This window comes from Cryptomeria japonica, chromosome 7 (genome assembly GCF_030272615.1).
Source record: "Cryptomeria japonica chromosome 7, Sugi_1.0, whole genome shotgun sequence".
NCBI lineage: Eukaryota > Viridiplantae > Streptophyta > Pinopsida > Cupressales > Cupressaceae > Cryptomeria > Cryptomeria japonica.
In genome coordinates, this window is record NC_081411.1 from 427,142,290 (window position 1) to 427,160,125 (window position 17,836).

At 36.2% G+C, this 17,836-nt stretch overlaps 1 protein-coding gene across 7 annotated transcripts in view; it reads right to left on the reverse strand.

Annotated features, from left to right (window-relative positions):
- Positions 1-17,836, reverse strand: part of LOC131030418 (dehydrodolichyl diphosphate synthase CPT3) — an 85,965-nt gene that overhangs the window by 2,712 nt on the left and 65,417 nt on the right. For 2 of the 7 annotated variants that reach the window (XM_059209227.1, XM_059209233.1), the window contains 2 exons: positions 14,165-14,239; positions 13,704-13,835 (listed from right to left, as the gene is read on the reverse strand). Coding sequence is in view for 3 of the 7 variants with exons in the window: in XM_059209233.1 (XP_059065216.1) it covers positions 14,217-14,239 (23 nt within the window). In the remaining 4 variants the exon portion in view is untranslated. Of the gene's footprint in view, positions 1-12,204; positions 12,621-12,692; positions 12,710-13,703; positions 13,836-14,164; positions 14,240-17,836 lie in introns of those variants that run through there. The other 5 variants (XM_059209229.1, XM_059209234.1, XM_059209230.1 and 2 more) reach the window with 4 other exon arrangements.

A 17,836-nucleotide genomic window follows, 5' to 3' on the forward strand; every position in this document is an offset into this window, starting at 1 on the left:
AATAATGGAATTTACACCACTTTCTCAATTCTAGGCATCAACAACATTTTTGCATTTAGCAATAGGGTCCCATGTCGATTGTTGGAGATGGCTATTCTTGGGAGGTATGCCCATGTGATGTAGTGTGAGCCAAAGAGGTATGCTCATGTCAAGTGGGGCATGGATTTTACATGAAATTATAGTTTTGGTAATTCATTGTTTTGAGAAATCATTTGTAGTTTTCCTCTTCTATTTTTCTATATATTTGAAGCATGATATAGTAGTTTTATGGGTTATTTGCACATACATAGGTGTTATTAGAATAAAGTCTGACTAAAAAGAGAAGTGTGTCGCATATATATATTTTTTTTAGAAAATTAAAATATACGTGAGCTTCCCTTTGGTAGTGGAGTTTTTTCTTACAAGAGTCTCTCTATGTGCATTTGGTGTTATGTGTCATAATTCAATAGTTTGCTGATTTTTATTTATGGATATATACTCTCACATAATCTCATAATGATTAATCCACTGTTGCATTGAAAAAAATCAGATTTGCAATTCTCTTTGTAGAGATTTCATTTGTAATGGTTTAACTTGTTTTAACGACATTCAATATAGTGGAAGCTTTCAATTAGAGTGGTTTTGCAAATTTGTGAAGTGTTTGGAAACCATGGCCTCCACCTCCCCTTGAAAGATTTGATAGGTTCGATGGAATTGAATACAAGCTTTGGAAGTTGAAGTGGAACTGTAAAGTGGAAAAATCGAACCCTAGTCGTTCTCCCCTCCCTAACTCTGAGGAGAGAGAAAGGGAGAGTCACTAGGGTTGATGGTTTTCACTTAGGAGAGACTTTACATTCAAAAGAGGGGTTGAAACCCACAAGATCCAATCCCACGCAATGCAAGATTGGATTCTAAATGAGTTTCAAGGGTTAAGACATCAAGGATACCCTCTTTTGTAAAGAAATGTAGATAGAAAGATTGAACTAGGAATGCATGAAAAGTGAGAAAGATTCGCTTATAAACAGAGATAGGAATGTAGGATGAAGCTGCGGACCTGGAATTAGTAGTAAAATGTCGAGACGGTGCTGTTCTGCAAATTTGAGTGAAAGTTGACGGGACGATGGCACCCGGCGTGCACACGGTCCTCCGAAAAATCCGCGAAACGAAAGTGGATCTGTTCGTCTCTGCACAAGGATTCCAGATCTTCAATTACAGCCGCGTACCTACAACCTACACACAGAAAAGAGAGGACGATTGGGGGGTTAGGGATGAGGGGTTTGCCTTTAGGTCAAACCTCGGTTTTGGAATTAACCAAGAAATGAGAATGTTGTAAATGTAAATGTTTGTAATGTAAACAAGTACTGATACCTTGTTGTAAGAATGTTTGTATTCTTACATGCGAAGGTGTAATGTATGTAGTATGTAATGTGTTGTAAGTGATCTCCTCTTCAATGGTTGAATCCTTGTCTTGAATGCAACACTTAGCCTTGAATGGAGACTTAGAATGATCAATTGCTTGAAGGAATGCTTGAATGCTTGAATGCTTGAATGTTTGAATATTGCTTTCGCCCCTTTTCCATCTATGTCCTCCTCCCTTTTTGAGAGAGGAAATGTAGTTTATATACTTGTCAATTAGGGCTGATAGACTGATTTTCCCGACCTTAGGCCGACCTAGGAAGATTATTTTCCAATTTGCAAACTTAAAGACCCGAAGCCCCATAAGAGACTGGGCCCAAAATAGGGCCAGGGACCAGGGCGCTGGGCGCCATGGTCCCACCTCCAGGGGCAGCAGGGTGCAAGGAGGATCAGGCCAGGGTGCTGAAAAATGCAGTTTTTGGTGTCATGAACAAGTTTCGGGGTCTCCATTCAGGGTCTGTGTTGCATCGCCATCGTGAAGACCCAAATGCAGTCAAAATTGCAAGTGTCGCAATTTTAGGACACTACATTTAGCCCCCACTTTAGCGGGAGTATAAGCGTATGCTCATACTTCCGGTAAAGTACAAGGAAACAACATTGAAAAACTTTCACCACGTCAAGGAGGCAAGATACACCAAGCCCCCAGTGGACTAAAGATCTTACGACTTTGATTGACAAAGTAAAAGGGAAGATCACGAGGGAGAACCATGACTATCAGTAGTAAGGTTCCCTCACTATGAGTCATGCAAGAAAGATATCAAAAATTTTCAAGGCAAAGCTAAATTTGTCAAGAAATTTTCAAGTATCTTGAAGAGATATGAACGGGATGTATGCCCCCCTACGTTAAAGCGATCGCACACGCCTCACCGGGGGTGATTGCTTTAAGGTAGTGATACATATAAGGAATGAGAAAGGAGCACGTTATCACAAGGATTTAGCCCCCAAGTGTGAGATAAGCCCAAGGATAATAGACACAAAACACAAAGCACAAGGTGACTTCGCTTTCCTCGGGGTCAGTATGCTGTATGATAATTCATGTATATCATATGTATGTATGCATAATTGTTCTTCATTCCCCAATCAAGGAAGGTCACCTAGAAGAAGGGAACACATGTGTCTTTTGAGTCAACATGAGAGAGACCAAAAGAGATCTCAATGTTTTGCATCGTCCTCAAGTAGACAACACTAAGGACAACAAATAGAAGAATAAGAATAACACATAGAAGAAGTAACAAAAGAGAGGAGGAGAGAGTCTGCTATGCTAATGAAACTAGTCTAGCACGTCATCTACCCCCCGATCTTGCTGATCAATATTTCGGGAAGGTAGGAAACACGCTAGAGGAGGAACATCCAACACAGCAGATGGAGCTATCACAAGATCGAAACAAGGGCTATGTTCATGTTCCGAGCCACATTGTTCTTGTCTAGGAGCTAGGATAAGTGCTTTAGAAAATGCGTTAGATAAATGGTTATCAACATCAACATATTCATATTCACTATCAGAATGAACAGGAGTAACATTTGCATCATGAATAACATTTTCATCTATATCATCATCAAGATTTATAAAAATAGGATCCTTAACTCGCACAGGATCAAGGCCATCATGCATCTTATGTTTAGGAGATTTCGGCTCAATCGTCGGCTGAGGAGAAAATGGAATAATACTAACTGAAGGTGTTTTTGGGGATTGCAAAGTTTGAGAAGCAGCTGCCTGAGCTCTAAGACGACGCTTTCGTCGACATTCACGTGCAGAACGATTTCGTCTAGTCTTAGTAGGAAGTTGCGAAGATTGAGGAGGAGGAATGTTCTCATCCTTATCACTTGGGTGTTTAGGTTGTGGTCTCTTAGGTTGAACAATAGGAGAAGAGGGAGGTCTCTTCTCTCCATAAGAGGAAGGAGGAGGAACTGCTCCATATAAGGGAGGAATATTTGGTTTAGGAAGGAGACCAAGCCCATCATGACGAGGAGGTATAGGTCTACTTTTAGAAAATTTATTAGATATAGGCATAGTCACATCCATAGGGATGGGTTGGGAATCTTCTTGAGGAAAGACATTGGTTTTATCTTTCAAAGGAAGAACTTCCTTCTCAAGAACGATAGGAATATCAAGTTTGGGTGTTCTAGGTTCACTTAGAGATAGGATCATATCTTTTTTCCACTTTTGATAAGATTTGAAAAGATGATCACTTCGCGAAGGAAGAGATTGGAATTGTTTAGGCCAAAAGTAATCAATAGGAACGCTAGAAGTTCTTTTAGCTGGTTTAAAGAGACTATGATTGACAGTAACAACTTCACCATTATGGGGAAATTTCAAACACTTGTGGATAGGAGAAGCAATAGCTTTCATGGAAGATAGCCAAGGATAGCCTAGCTTCACACGAAATTGTTCAGATGATGGAATAATAGCAAAGTCCACATCAAGGGATTTGTTATGGACCTCAATAGGTAATGTAATAGAACCAATTGCAGGAGAAGAAAATGCATCAAATAGTTTCACAACCACATTTGTTTCATCATAGATCACTTGATTCAATTGCAAAGTAAAAAGAAATTCTTCAGTAATGACATTAATCATACAAGAAGGATCAATAAGCACTCCACGGCAAGGTGTATTCTTGACTTTTGCAACTACATATAAAGGACCATCAGGTGCCCTGATAGTTTCACTGGAATCAAATGTGATGGAAGGTTCTTTAGGGATTTTCTGCTGCTCCACAAAGTTAATCACATTAGGAGTCATAGACACAAGATCATCAAGTGAGACAGAAGAATTAGTAGTATCAATCGCATTAGAGGTATGAGAAGGCAATGGATCAGTAAAAATCTGAAGATTTTGGTTAGGAGGAGCTACAGATTTGTTGCCTTTATCATTCACACCAGAAACAGAGATAGTATTATTATCAATCAAATCTTGAATTTTACCCTTTAAAGCAAAACATTTTTCAGTATCATGCCCAAGATGACGATGAAATTGACAAAAAGATTTGTTATCAAAATAGGGTGAATTAATCTTTGCAGGGTCTATTTGCCTTATAGGAGGAAGAGTAAGCACATTTTGTTCCAATAACTTATTCATAATACTATGCAATGATTCATTCAAAGGAGTGAACTTTCTTTATTTCTTGAAAAACTTAGAAATAGGAGGCACACCTGATGCCGCATTCACATTGTTGTTGATGATGTTTTCATTGAATTTAATGGACTCTCTGTTCGGTTTAAACTTCCCAAATGGTTGTTGACTACTATCACCCTTATCACTCGGAGCCATAGGATTTGTTTGTTCCATTTGACTCAAAGTCAGTTGATAATTGTGAAGAGTTGCGCACAACTGGTGGAAAGAAGTAAACTCAGAAAACAAGAGTTTTTCTCTAATATCTTTTTGTAAATTAGAAATAAAGATTCTTCGAATATCATTGTCAGGCACTGGAAAAGAAATTTGAGCATACAAATGCTTATATCTACCAATGAAATCAGTCACTTTTTTTTTAACACCTTGTTTACAATGCATTAAATCAATCAAAGTAACTTTAGGACTTATATTGTTTTGAAATTGTTGAATAAAAGCATTGGCAAGTTGTTCGAAAGAAGTAATAGAATAGGAAGGCAACGAGCAATACCATTGTAGGGCTTTATCTCTTAATGTTCTAGTAAACAGTTTTGCAAGCAACCTTTGGTCATAAGCAAAATCGGTACATATTGTTTGAAAGGTCTTAACATGTGTTAGAGGATCACCCTTACCATTATAAAGCTCCAAATGCGGAATTTCAACATGTTTAGGGGGGATAGCTCGAACAATGTCAGGAGAAAGTGGGCTCGCAACATCAAATGTGGGCACACTAAACTTAGATTGATTCATAGAGGCAATTTGTTGCTGTAAAGAAGAGACGGTTTGTGCAAGATTGTTAATGGTCGCTTCAGTCGAAGAGTTCATATTAGACGTGTTAGATTGTGATGGAGGTATTATGTTGTTGAAAGAAGGTATTGATTGAGAGTAAGGTGGTGGGACACTATGATAGTTAGTCATAGGAGATTATTGGAAAGGAGGAATACTACAAGGAGGAATGGAATGGTTAAACGAATTGCCCCCTTGCGTCATGTTCATTTGTGGTGATATAATAGGAACACTCATTGAAGGAATGAATGAAGAAGTTGGATTGAATGAAGGCAGAGGGTTGATTGAAGAAGAGGGATTGCCCCCATGACTGGTGATCATAGGGGGAATATCTTGTGTTGAAGTAGTCATTATGTTTGATGTAAAAGTAGGTATACTAGCAATAGAAGTTGTCAAAGAAATAGAATGATTACCTTGAGTAGGAGGTTGTGTATAACCTAAGGTTTTGGCACAACTTTTCATAGGCATCACATTCGAATCCACAATGTGTGCAATACCACGCAAAATATCAATTCCATTCTTATCACTTTGAACCATACGTTTTAGACCCTCAATTAATGAAAGAGCTTCGCTATCGGGGTTTTCTTGAGACATCCATTGTCGAAAATCATCAAATTGGTTATCCAATTTCGAAAGTTGTTCTACAGAAACCTCATGGAGAGCTTCTTCATCATTAAGAGGATTAGAGGAATTACCCATGTCCTCGTTAAAAAGGCCATTCAAATTAGGTTCCATCTCCTCGGTAATTACACCTTGGAAAGACTTAATTCTAAGGCTTCGTCTAACGGGAATAGTGTAAGTAGGGCTTATTGTTGTAAAACTCATGCACTAAAGAGAGAGAAGATTTTGAATTTTAGAGGTAGCAAATTTCAATAAAATCAGCCAATCTCCTAGATTTAAGCTGTTAAATACAATCAGGACAATTTCCCGAAATTTCGGAAAAAATGTTCGGGACCGTGGCGAACGGAGTGCACACGGTCCTCACAACTTTTTTCGAAATTTTCAGGGATGAAAGTTATGATGATTTTAAAGCTACTCTGAAAAAATTGAGTGATTTTACGATCTGTAGATAGGCCAAATTAAAGTTGCAATCTCAAAATTGAACCCTACCAAGATTGTTAAAAAATGCAAAATTTGAATTTTGAAAAAGAGAGGGAAACTGAAATTTTGAATTTTATGATTTTAGAGAGAATACTGAAAGCAATGCAGGCTTTGAAATTTAAAAGTTGACTCGATTTCATGCAAAATTCGAATTTGAAAGTGGAAATCAAGGTTGTTGCAATTAAACACTTAATTTCAAAAGTCACAAACTGCAAAAATTTGAATAAAGCACTGAAATTTTGAATGAATGCCAACACACTTTTCAGATTTAGGACTGTAAGAAACACAATTTTGATAGGAATTTTAATTTCAACGATTTTTGAATGATTAAAAACCTCAATCCAAGCAATCGCTAGACCAACTTTGACTTTAATTTTGAAAGTGTTAAAATTGATAAAATCAGCCAAAATTCTAGATTTTAGCAGAAAAATACAGTAAGATCTAGCTCTCGAAATTTCAGAAAAAATGTCGGGGACGATGGCGCTCGGGGTGCACACGGTCCTCGCAACTTTTTTCCAAATTTTCAGGGATGAAAGATATTGTGATTTTATTGCGGAATCCAAAGTTACAGCCGATTTGGAGGTGTTTTGATCAGTGAAACTATCAGTCAAAGGTTGAATCAAGGAGGTTTTAAAAATTAGGGTTTTGACACTTAACCACTTAATTTTCAAAATTAAAGCACAAATATGAATTGACAATTTATAATAGAAGGGTAGATCTGAAACCAGCATTAACAATTAAACATTTCACAAGTTTAATTACTAAAAAGAAAATTTTAGGGTTTTTGTGCAATTAGCCTCTAAAATTTGCAAAAGATCAAACATGGAAATGTAATCAAGGAAACAAAATTTTCAGATCTAACCATGAATAATCAGAATGAGGATGTTCACGTCGGGTTCACCAAAATGTAAAGCGGAAAAATCGAACCCTAGTCGTTCTCCCCTCCCCAACTCTGAGGAGAGAGAAAGGGAGAGTCACTAGGGTTGATGGTTTTCACTTAGGAGAGACTTTACATTCAAAAGAGGGGTTGAAACCCACAAGATCCAATCCCACGCAATGCAAGATTGGATTCTAAATGAGTTTCAAGGGTTAAGACATCAAAGATACCCTCTTTTGTAAAGAAATATAGATAGAAAGATTGAACTAGGAATGCATGAAAAGTGAGAAAAATTCGCTTATAAACAGAGATAGGAATGTAGGATGAAGCTGCGGACCTGGAATTAGCAGTAAAATGTCGAGACGGTGCTGTTCTGCAAATTTGAGCGAAAGTTGACGGGACAATGGCGCCCGACGTGCACACGGTCCTCCGAAAAATCCGCGAAACGAAGGTGGATCTGTTCGTCTTACACAAGGATTCCAGATCTTCAATTACAGCCGCGTACCTGCAACCTACACACAGAAAAGAGAGGACGATTGGGGGGTTAGGGATGAAGGGTTTGCCTTTAGGTCAAACCCCGATTTTGGAATTAACCAAGAAATGAGAATGCTGTAAATGTAAATGTTTGTAATGTAAACAAGTACTGATACCTTGTTGTAAGAATGTTTGTATTCTTACATGCGAAGGTGTAATGTATATAGTATGTAATGTGTTGTAAGTGATCTCCTCTTCAATGGTTGAATCCTTGTCTTGAATGCAACACTTAGCCTTGAATGGAGACTTAGAATGATCAATTGCTTGAAGGAATGCTTGAATGCTTGAATGCTTGAATGTTTGAATATTGCTTTCGCCCCTTTTCCATCTATGTCCTCCTCCCTTTTTGAGAGAGGAAATGTAGTTTATATACTTGTCAATTAGGGCTGATAGACTGATTTTCCCGACCTTAGGCCGACCTAGGAAGATTATTTTCCAATTTGCAAACTTAAAGACCTGAAGCCCCATAAGAGACTGGGCCCAAAATAGGGCCAGGGACCAGGGCGCTGGGCGCCATGGTCCCACCTCCAGGGGTAGTAGGGTGCAAGGAGGATCAGGCCAGGGTGCTGAAAAATGCAGTTTTTGGTGTCATGAACAAGTTTCGAGGTCTCCATTCAAGTTCTGTGTTGCATCGCCATCGTGAAGACCCAAATGCAGTCAAAATTGCAAGTGTCGCAATTTTAGGACGCTACAGGAACATCTATTGGAAGAGAGAGATCCATGAAAAATTGTTGAAATAAAAGCTAGGCCCAATGCAATGTCTAATGATGATTAGAAAAGGTCGAACAAGAAGGCACAAGAAACCATCTAGTTGTGTCTTCCAAATTCCTTCCTCTTGAAAGTCTCAAAGGAAAACACCACATTTGCATTACAGAAGAGAATAGGTGATATTTATCAAACCAAAAGTCTAACAAATAAATTGTATTTTAAAAGATGTTTCTAGTCATTGGAAGTCTTTTTAGGCCAATCTAGAAATACTTGCTTGATAAGCTGCATCAGAAGGTTAATCATCGGACTCATCATTGGCTATCCACTGCTGCGAGGGTGACTCTTCTTCAATCTGTGATCCAGGCTCTTCCTATTTACACGATTTTTGTTCAAGCGGCTCCTGTGTATTTTCTCAAGGAATTTGATGCGCCAATTCCTTTGGAGTGGATGTTTGCACGCTTCTAAGTGGAGTTTAGTTAAGTTGGAGTCTGTGTCTCGAGCAAAGAAAGAGAGTGGCCTTGGTCTTCATTTGGAAGTTTTGAATGGGCAAGTTCTTGCAACTAAATCATATTGGGGATGGTGTACCAATCCGAATCAAGTTTGGGCTCACATTCTCACCCATAAGTATTTAAAAGGAGTTGACATTTTGGATGTTCCTTATTTTCCTTTGGAGGGAAGGGGTTCTACAATTTGGCACTCTAAAAATAGGAGCTCAGGTTATTAAGAATAGGCTTTTTTAACTTGCAACAACTACTTAAAAGCTCTTTTTTGGCTTGATTCTTGGGATGGTCATCCTCTTATTCTTTCCACATATCTGCACTTGCAGCCACTCTATGATACTTTTACTGCAGCTAGTTGGACTACGTTCGTGAATTATAAGACTATTTAGAATATAGGACTGGCTATTGGTTATAGATGGAAAGATTCTTGTGAATGGCCACCCAGTGGGTCGGAGGGGGCTAGCAATGAGTTGACTCAGATTCTTGCTTCTCATGAGTGCAACTCCTTGGTGGGGCAGGATATTTTGGCCTGGGTGGAGACTCATCTAGTAAGTACTATGTTTATTTGGGGTACTTGGACCTTGTTAGATAGCTATTTGGAGGATTAGAAGTGCCTTGGTAGAAATAGGTGTGGAACAAGTTTTCTTGGCCCAAGTGCAACTTTTTATGTGGTTGGTGGTTCAGGATCGATGTCTTACTCGAGACAATTTATGCAAACGAGGCTTCATTGGTCCCTCTATGTGTGTTCTGTGTCGTAATAGTGATAAGTGTGTCTCTCATCTATTCTTTCAATGCTCTTTCTCTACGGAAATTTGGCACTTTTGGTGGAGCATTTGGCATCAGGCTTGTTGGCATGTCTCCTCTTTGGCTATGTTTTGGGTCCACTAGGGTAAGCCCCCTGTTAAGACCTCATTTCTTCAAGTCATCTGAGTTCTTGGACCCACTCTCATTATCAAGCATATTTGGTTGGAGAGGAATCGAAGGATTTTTCATGATGCTAGGATGGTTGTTCAACACTTGTTGAAAATTATTCACTCTCTTTGAGAGACTGTCTCGACAAACTAACTTTATTGGCAATGTCGATCCTGGAGATGTTGATATCTACACTTGGTTAAATTTTACTCTTCAAGGAAATGAACCTTCTCTTGGAGGAAGAAATGGTAGGTAGGTCATGAGGAATACATACAGACATCCTTTGTGAAAGATAAATCGAGAAGGTGGGTCGACCCCTCAAAGGAGTTTTGGAAATTAATACTAATAGCTTTTCTCAGGGAATCCTAGTCATGTTGGTATTGACAAAGTAGGGCTTGATAGCGTTGGAGATGTTCAGTTTCTTTTTTCTATTTACAAGGGTCTTCATACGAATAATTACATGGAGGCTCTCGCCATTTTCTATGTTGTAGAGTGATGTATTCTTGGTTGGATTAAGATTATTTGTGAATCCAATTCTTAGGTGGTGGTAACTTTGCTAAACAAGTAGCAGCTTGATGATGTCAATTGGCACTTAGCTTTGGTTATTAGATAAATTCTTAGGTTGTGTGGCTCTTTGGAATCTTTTACTTTTATTTACATTCCTAGGGAGTGGAATGCAGTAGTAGATTGTCTGGCCCAATGGGCTTCTGATCGAATGCAAGGTTGGAATCTTGTAGATAGGGGGCAATTATTTTTAGAATTGTCTCACATGTTGGATCATTTAATGGATACAGACAGTGTTGTATAGTGTTCTTTTCTCTATCGGACGGTTGGCTCTTCTTGTCTTGTACTTCTCTTGTTTTGAATAAATTTTTACCCTTTTAGTTCATTTTTATTTATTGTTGTGTTTCATTATGATAGAATGATTTAATTATGTGTAAATTTTGTAATAATAACAATCTACACTAAAACTAAAATAAGTCAATATATATTTGAAAAAAAAAATTTAAAATTTAAAAATAGCATATAAATATATAATATCTAAAGTAATAAAATAAAACAATTGTAATAATATAAATAAATATAGTATAATAATTTTTAAATAAAAATTTGAGTTTGTGTCCATATATAAACAAAATAATTCTAAAGTAAAATAAAATTACTTAAATAATTTAGGTTTCAAACCTACAACTATTGTCTTTATCTTTCAAGCTCAACTATCCTCTATACAACCAAAGGGCTAAGAAATATTTTTATTTTATTTGAAAGAATTATTTTGGCGCTTGCAGGATTTTTCATGTTTTCATATCAACAGATTTCACAAGTTAATTTTTTCTTTAAATAAAATATTAATATAAATATTTTTAAAATAGTTAAAAAATAATAATATCTTCCTAACTATACATAAAAAATTAAAATACAATTGATATGTACCATAAATAAATAAAATAATAAGATTAATCTTATTTAAATAAAATAAGATTGATATTTATGTATTCTTTTAGGAAGATATATTTAAAATATATATTGATAAATTGAAATAATTAAATTAACAGTACTATATTTTAATTCTATATATATATGTCAAAAGTTTTAAATTGCATGTTTAGAGTTAAGTATTTCAAATGTTCAATAAATTTGCCAAATTATTGCAGATTTTTTCCCCAAATTTTTACCAAAGTACCATGTTTTTAAAATTTTTGGACGTGCCAAATTATTGCCCAGTCCAAGTTTTTCAACTATGACACTAAGTACTTCTACATTAGCAAGGAAAGTAAGGTTGACCATTATCATCGTTAGGTGATGTCTTGATGTAACTTGTAATCCTCTTTGTTACACAATAAGCATGTCTACTATGATGAAACGTACAAAAAGATTGTCAATATCTTTGGAGAGCCATAATGGACACTATGAAGATTGAATGAAATATAAGGATATTTCATTAATGATCTCGGAGATAAAACAGAACTAAGAATATAAGTCTTGATTGCATGTTTTCATAGAATAGGGAACTATAAAAATTCATTACATATATTCCAATAAAGTAAAAAACTTATATGGCAAAACAAGTCTTTGTTCTCTGTTTTCTCTAAAGTGCATTATTTTAACAGAAAAGATAATCTAGATAGATATTTCAACAACTGATTATCAATAATATCTAGCAACAGTTTGTCAAATATTCCCAGCCACTCTTCTTTAAATAACAGTCTTTTTATCTGAACATCACATGAGGATTGCAACACAACAGCACTGGCATGCACAAGGGGGTTCCAACTAATGACAATATGATTGCAAAGCTGTAGAAATCATATTTCCATGGATGAGGTAAAATCATTATAACAAATTGCATGCAAAGATGGAAAAGACTGAGAACCTTTGGTTGGTAAAATTTTGAGTCAGTTATATATGTAAAAAATTATTCTAGAAATAAATGTTGCATGCAGTATGTTGGGTTGTGGAGTGATTAAGATGGAACCTCACCATGCAAACAGGCTAGGTTCAAACTGTAGTAGGTATTGTAACAAGCAATTCCTAAAGAAAATGTGCTGTATTAAGTTGTCCTTTGGTTGCATCCAAACGACAACTTTTTTCAAAGTGTGATGCCAATAAAATTTCAACCTGGAGCTAGACGACGAACTTGTAAAAATTGTGCACCTCCTCCTTTATGTATCTCAATATGCAGGGCCATTAGGTATGTCTAACAATGAACGAATAATAAATAGGTTAATGAAAAATTTATTCATGTTCCTAAATACATATCTCAATATGCAGGGCCATTAGGTATGTCTAACAATGAACGAATAATAAATAGGTCAATGAAAAATTTATTGATGTTCAATCTAAATACAATAGACAGTTTTTGAGTAGATCCTCCACACAATAGGACAACAAAGATGGTTTTTGTAAATCAAAAATTCTGAAATTTCAGCTAACTGTTGAAAATATTATTTATTAGCCTAGTAGCTTTCCTAAACAATATGTTCCTACTAATATAAATTAATGCACTTTCAATTCAAAGGAAACTAGAACATGTCATATTGCCAATTCAATACTCGTATAAAAGAAGCAAACAACCCAGGAAACAAGCATTCATCATTTCTACTTATAAAACTATGGTCCTTTATGAGGCACTAACTGTCCTTCGATTTTATTATTTATTTAGGAGAAAGGCAGTTACTTTCATTTGAAATGGATCATTTTACTCGTAAATGTGAATCTACACCAAATGACGAAACTGGGGTCCATGATGAGGCACGTGGATCAATTACCATTTCTAGAGCAGAAGATCTAACATTTAAATTGGCATACAATACACCATAAGTAAATACTAAAAATACACCAATTGACCAAACAAGGATTCACAATGAGGAACTTGTCTGTATTTCATTCTGTTTATAATTTATTTTTCTCTCTGAAGTAGAGATTTAACACTTCTTTTGAGGCAGATCACTTCATTGTCACTGAAATTTGGAATTATAAACTATTAAATTTGAATATTTTGTGGATACTCAACTTGTGTGAAATTTTCAGTCATGCCGACGGCCAATATAAGTGAATATAGGGGCTTACCCAATAAAATATATATCACTTTTCAGACATCATGACCAATTATTTCCAGCATTTTGAAGAGAAGACATGAAAGGAATTGCATCATATACTTCAATTCTCAGAATATGATATAATCTTCCAGGCATTAAGCACAAAACTACTTTTGCAAATTCTAAGGCAATATATGAATTCATAGAAATGGGAGAAAAGCATAATGAAGGTAAGCAATCACCTCAGGTGAAAAGAGAAACTTTAATACACCAGCGAAAATGCCATATCCATCACCATAATTCATGTCTTCAAATGGAAAATCATCAGTTAAACTACAGCCATCCACATAAAGCCACCGTCCATCATCCATTTCCTGAAATTCGACAATGCATTATTCCCTTTGTGTTATAAGAAGATCCAATACAATCCATGAGAAAACAACATTGAAGTTTCTTCTTTTCAAATAAACCATTTACAACTTGCATATAGTTATACTCCCAATGTTAGAGTAACCATCCTCTGAAATCGTCTAAGATAAATTTCAGTATATATGATCCCACTGGGAGTATATGGAAGTTGTAAATGGTTTGCTTAAAAAGAAGACACTTCAATTTTTTATGAGTGTATTCCTAAAGGTACATTAAGCGTTCTCTAAAATTGTCTTAAGACAAATTTCATTATATGTAATCCCATGGACTATACCCCTTTGTCATTGCTATCCAAAGTGCAGCTGCCGTATTACGACTTCCACTACCTAGATTTTCTCCTGTTGAAACCCTATTAGCAAGATGAATAGAGAAGTGACGTTTAGCAGCGCAACATTGATAGACACATGCATAAGCAACTTATTGAAATCTGAAAATCAATTAAGAGAGGAACAAAGTTTACACTAAATAATATTCATTACAATACCAGTTTGTATTTGAAGCAACATTTACTTGTGTCATACTGATCTACACTCTAAACATAGGTGGATTGAAAAGGATCCATTTATTCAAGTGCTTGGTTAAGAGGTCCAAATCTTGGGGTTTAAAATTTGAAAAAAACATAAGGTAAATAGAAATCATCTTTTAACTTTATATTTCTGGATTAAATAAAGCTTGAGGAACTTTATATACAGCAAGACACTAATTAAATGGCTAAGCCTTCTGCAACTAAATGACAGTTCAAAAACTAAAGTCTGTGCAGAGGATCAACAGAAACTGATGCCTAGAAAAGCATTTATCACAATGTTGGCTCTGCATGTTGACTAGAATCATATTCCTCAGCTGTTGTGCGCTAGTACAGAGTAAATGCCAAGCTTGCAGATAAGAGTTCAGTGAAGCAATTTATACTTTCTTAAACTTCAAAATCTACAATTAGGCAGAACTTTTACAAGGAGCCATGTGTAGCATCAGCCCCTTCTGCCTCATTTAAGCATACTGATATAGTTCCTCCAGTAAAGTTGGACAGACAAAGGCACCTATTTCACCAGAAATGCTACAGGAAGAAAGTGAAACAGTAATTTGGCTTCAAAAGGCCATTTGGGCTATTTCAGAGCATCGATACTATTGTTTTCAAAACACACATGCCCTGATTTGAAAAACTATTGAAATGGAAAGATGAGGTTGATAAGCGCAATTACTCACTGAATCATGTTTGTCAATGAAATGGAATTTGAATAGTAACAATGCTTTGAGATCCAGAACCCTGATTTTCCTGATTGGCTCAATTTCTTGTGTGGATATTGCTTATTCCCTCTTTTTCAAGGGGTTTTGACCATGTTCATTTCACATTCACACCTAATGTTGTTCTATATTTTCTAAATCTTTTCCAAACCCTAGTTCATTTGATTAAGAGTTTTCAAGGTAAAAACAAAAGTGAAGGATTGATAGAGGTCCAATAGCCAGAAAAATTAGTAAGGTCAAGAAAAAGATTAGGGTCTTCAAGTAGGTCAAAGGTAGTTTGAGAAAACCTTTACCAAAAGAATGGCAAATAAATAAGAGTAGTTTTCTAATAGAAGTCTCTATCTCAATCATTGTGTCTGTTTATTTTTCCAAGCATGAATTGGTGTGTATCCAGATTTCAACAAAAGAAGTCAATGACAATTCAAGGAAAATGGCTTGAGTAGTTCAACCTGGCCGCAAAAAGATTGAAGAAATTCTAGAGGACATTGCTATCAGTTTGAGAAGACTTGTGTTTAATAACAAGAGTAGTGTTGGTCATCAGTGTGTTGCTACAGATGTTTTAGATAACAAAGAAAATGGTGTTGTTATAGCTGCTCACCCATCTGTTCCCCAAGCACTCATTCTTCCTTCAAACATCATACTTCATGCATGTAATCGCTGGTAGCTGCAAAATCCCTATTTTCGAAGACAATAAGTTTCCACACACAAGACCTAAGGGGAGGGAATCTAATTTTTACTTAAATTTTAGGAAAGTTAAAATTTTAATTACATTCCAAGAAGAAGAAAGCAACCAATCCAGTGACCACCCAGTGACCACCCATGAAACATCATGGTTAGCATAGATCAAAACACATCAAGCACTTGTGTTATCTCATGTTCCATTATCAATGAACATACAATTCATGGAAATTCCTAATCCACATCTTCCTTGGTGTAATCAAATTGATCTTCTAGCTCTTATGCATCACAATGAACTCCTTCATGGTTCAAGAAACAAATTCCTTATTTTTTGGGCAGTGCTTCACAACACCCAAATAAAAATTTATTAGCTTTTTTTTTCGTGAGGGGTGAGGAAAGCAAGAGAACGTGGCAATTTTTTATTTTCCTATAATTTTAAAAAAATAAAAAGTTCATACATTAAAGCTATTGATGTAAGACAAGACTTCAGACATCAGGGCTTATTGATGTAATGGTCTGCAGAATATATATTATATTATTTTTGATTCAGTAATTTCCTTTACCAAGCTAAGCTTTTCCATCCAATACAGTAGGGGTGCACTTCAGTTGGTCCATTAGGTGTATGAAACACCCAATGAGATAAATATATAAAGGATAGACAAAAATATGCCTAGGGATGTTTTTACCACTTGAACCCATCTTCACCTGGTACATCGGGCATATGAAACACCCAATGGTATAAATATACAAAGTATAAGCTAAAAATATGCCTAGGGATGTTTTTACCACTTGAGCCCATCCCCATTCAGCCTTAATGATGTTCTTATAGTATGTGTTTGTGTGTGTGTGTTTTATCACATTAGAGCCATAGCTTAGATAGTATGACAGTATTTAATAAGTAGGTTTGGATTAAGGGTTTGGCTGATTGCATTTGAAAACGAAATTGTAACAATTTCTAATCCTTGTTAGTCATTCAATATACCATGCATTCTCTCATCTAAAAATTTGGATCTGATTGTCCTTGATAACCAGTCTTGGCAAAATCAATGTGCTTATATAAGTAGTGTTATCAAGTTGATCAAACTATTTCCTGCATAACCCCATAAGAGAAAAGCATGCATACAAGCTTATAGATGAAACATGATGCAAGGATCTATTGTGACGTTTTCACAACATCGCCCCATTGCAAATGGGGACCCCCTTCTTTTTAGGCACTTTCGGTCTTTTGGCTTTGTTTTTTGGGTCTTTTCGCAGCAATCTCTCCAGTCTCTTTGCTTTGCAAGTGTTTGGGGGGTTGAATTGGTCAACTCTGCTTTTTGTTTGAGTGATTTTGGTGATGTCTAGGGCCTGTTTTGACAATTTTAGGGTTTTTGCCTATAGTCCTAGATTTAGGGGTTTCTGCTAGGGTTTTGGAAAAACTGAACATGGAACTAGAATCAGGAACCTTCGAGGAGCCTCCCACTAAAATTTGAGCAAAAACAGAGCAAATTTCTATTTTTAGAAAGTTCCTATTTTTTGGGGATTTTACGGAGCCCCGGAATGTCTTCATTTTACCAAAAATCAAACTTACTATTTTTAGCAATTTCTATTTTTAGTAAGTTCCAATTTATAGTAAGTCATTCCTGTGTCCTGTTTTGGGGTCTAACGCTGACGTTCTAAAAGTTTCTATTTTTGGAAAGTTTATTTCAAGCAAGACCATTCAAGCAAGCAATGAAGATCAAGCATTCATGACTACTTCTAAATCCAGAAGGTTTAAAAAGCAGATAGAATCAATCAAAATTGGCTAAGTATTGGAAGCCCATTCCTGAAGTGCAAGGCTCGAGAAATTTGTCTTTGTCTGCGAAATCACCTCAAATCTATATATGGTAGCCTGATCCGAAAGAAGCTCAGAAATTCACCAAAGTCAGGAAGAAGAAAAGAAATCATGAATTCCTCCACACATGGAAAAATCTGCCCTACTCCTCGGGAGGGCGCCAAAGAGGAGTGGTCAAGGAAGGATAGAAAAGTTGCGGATTCCTTCGCTTAGGTA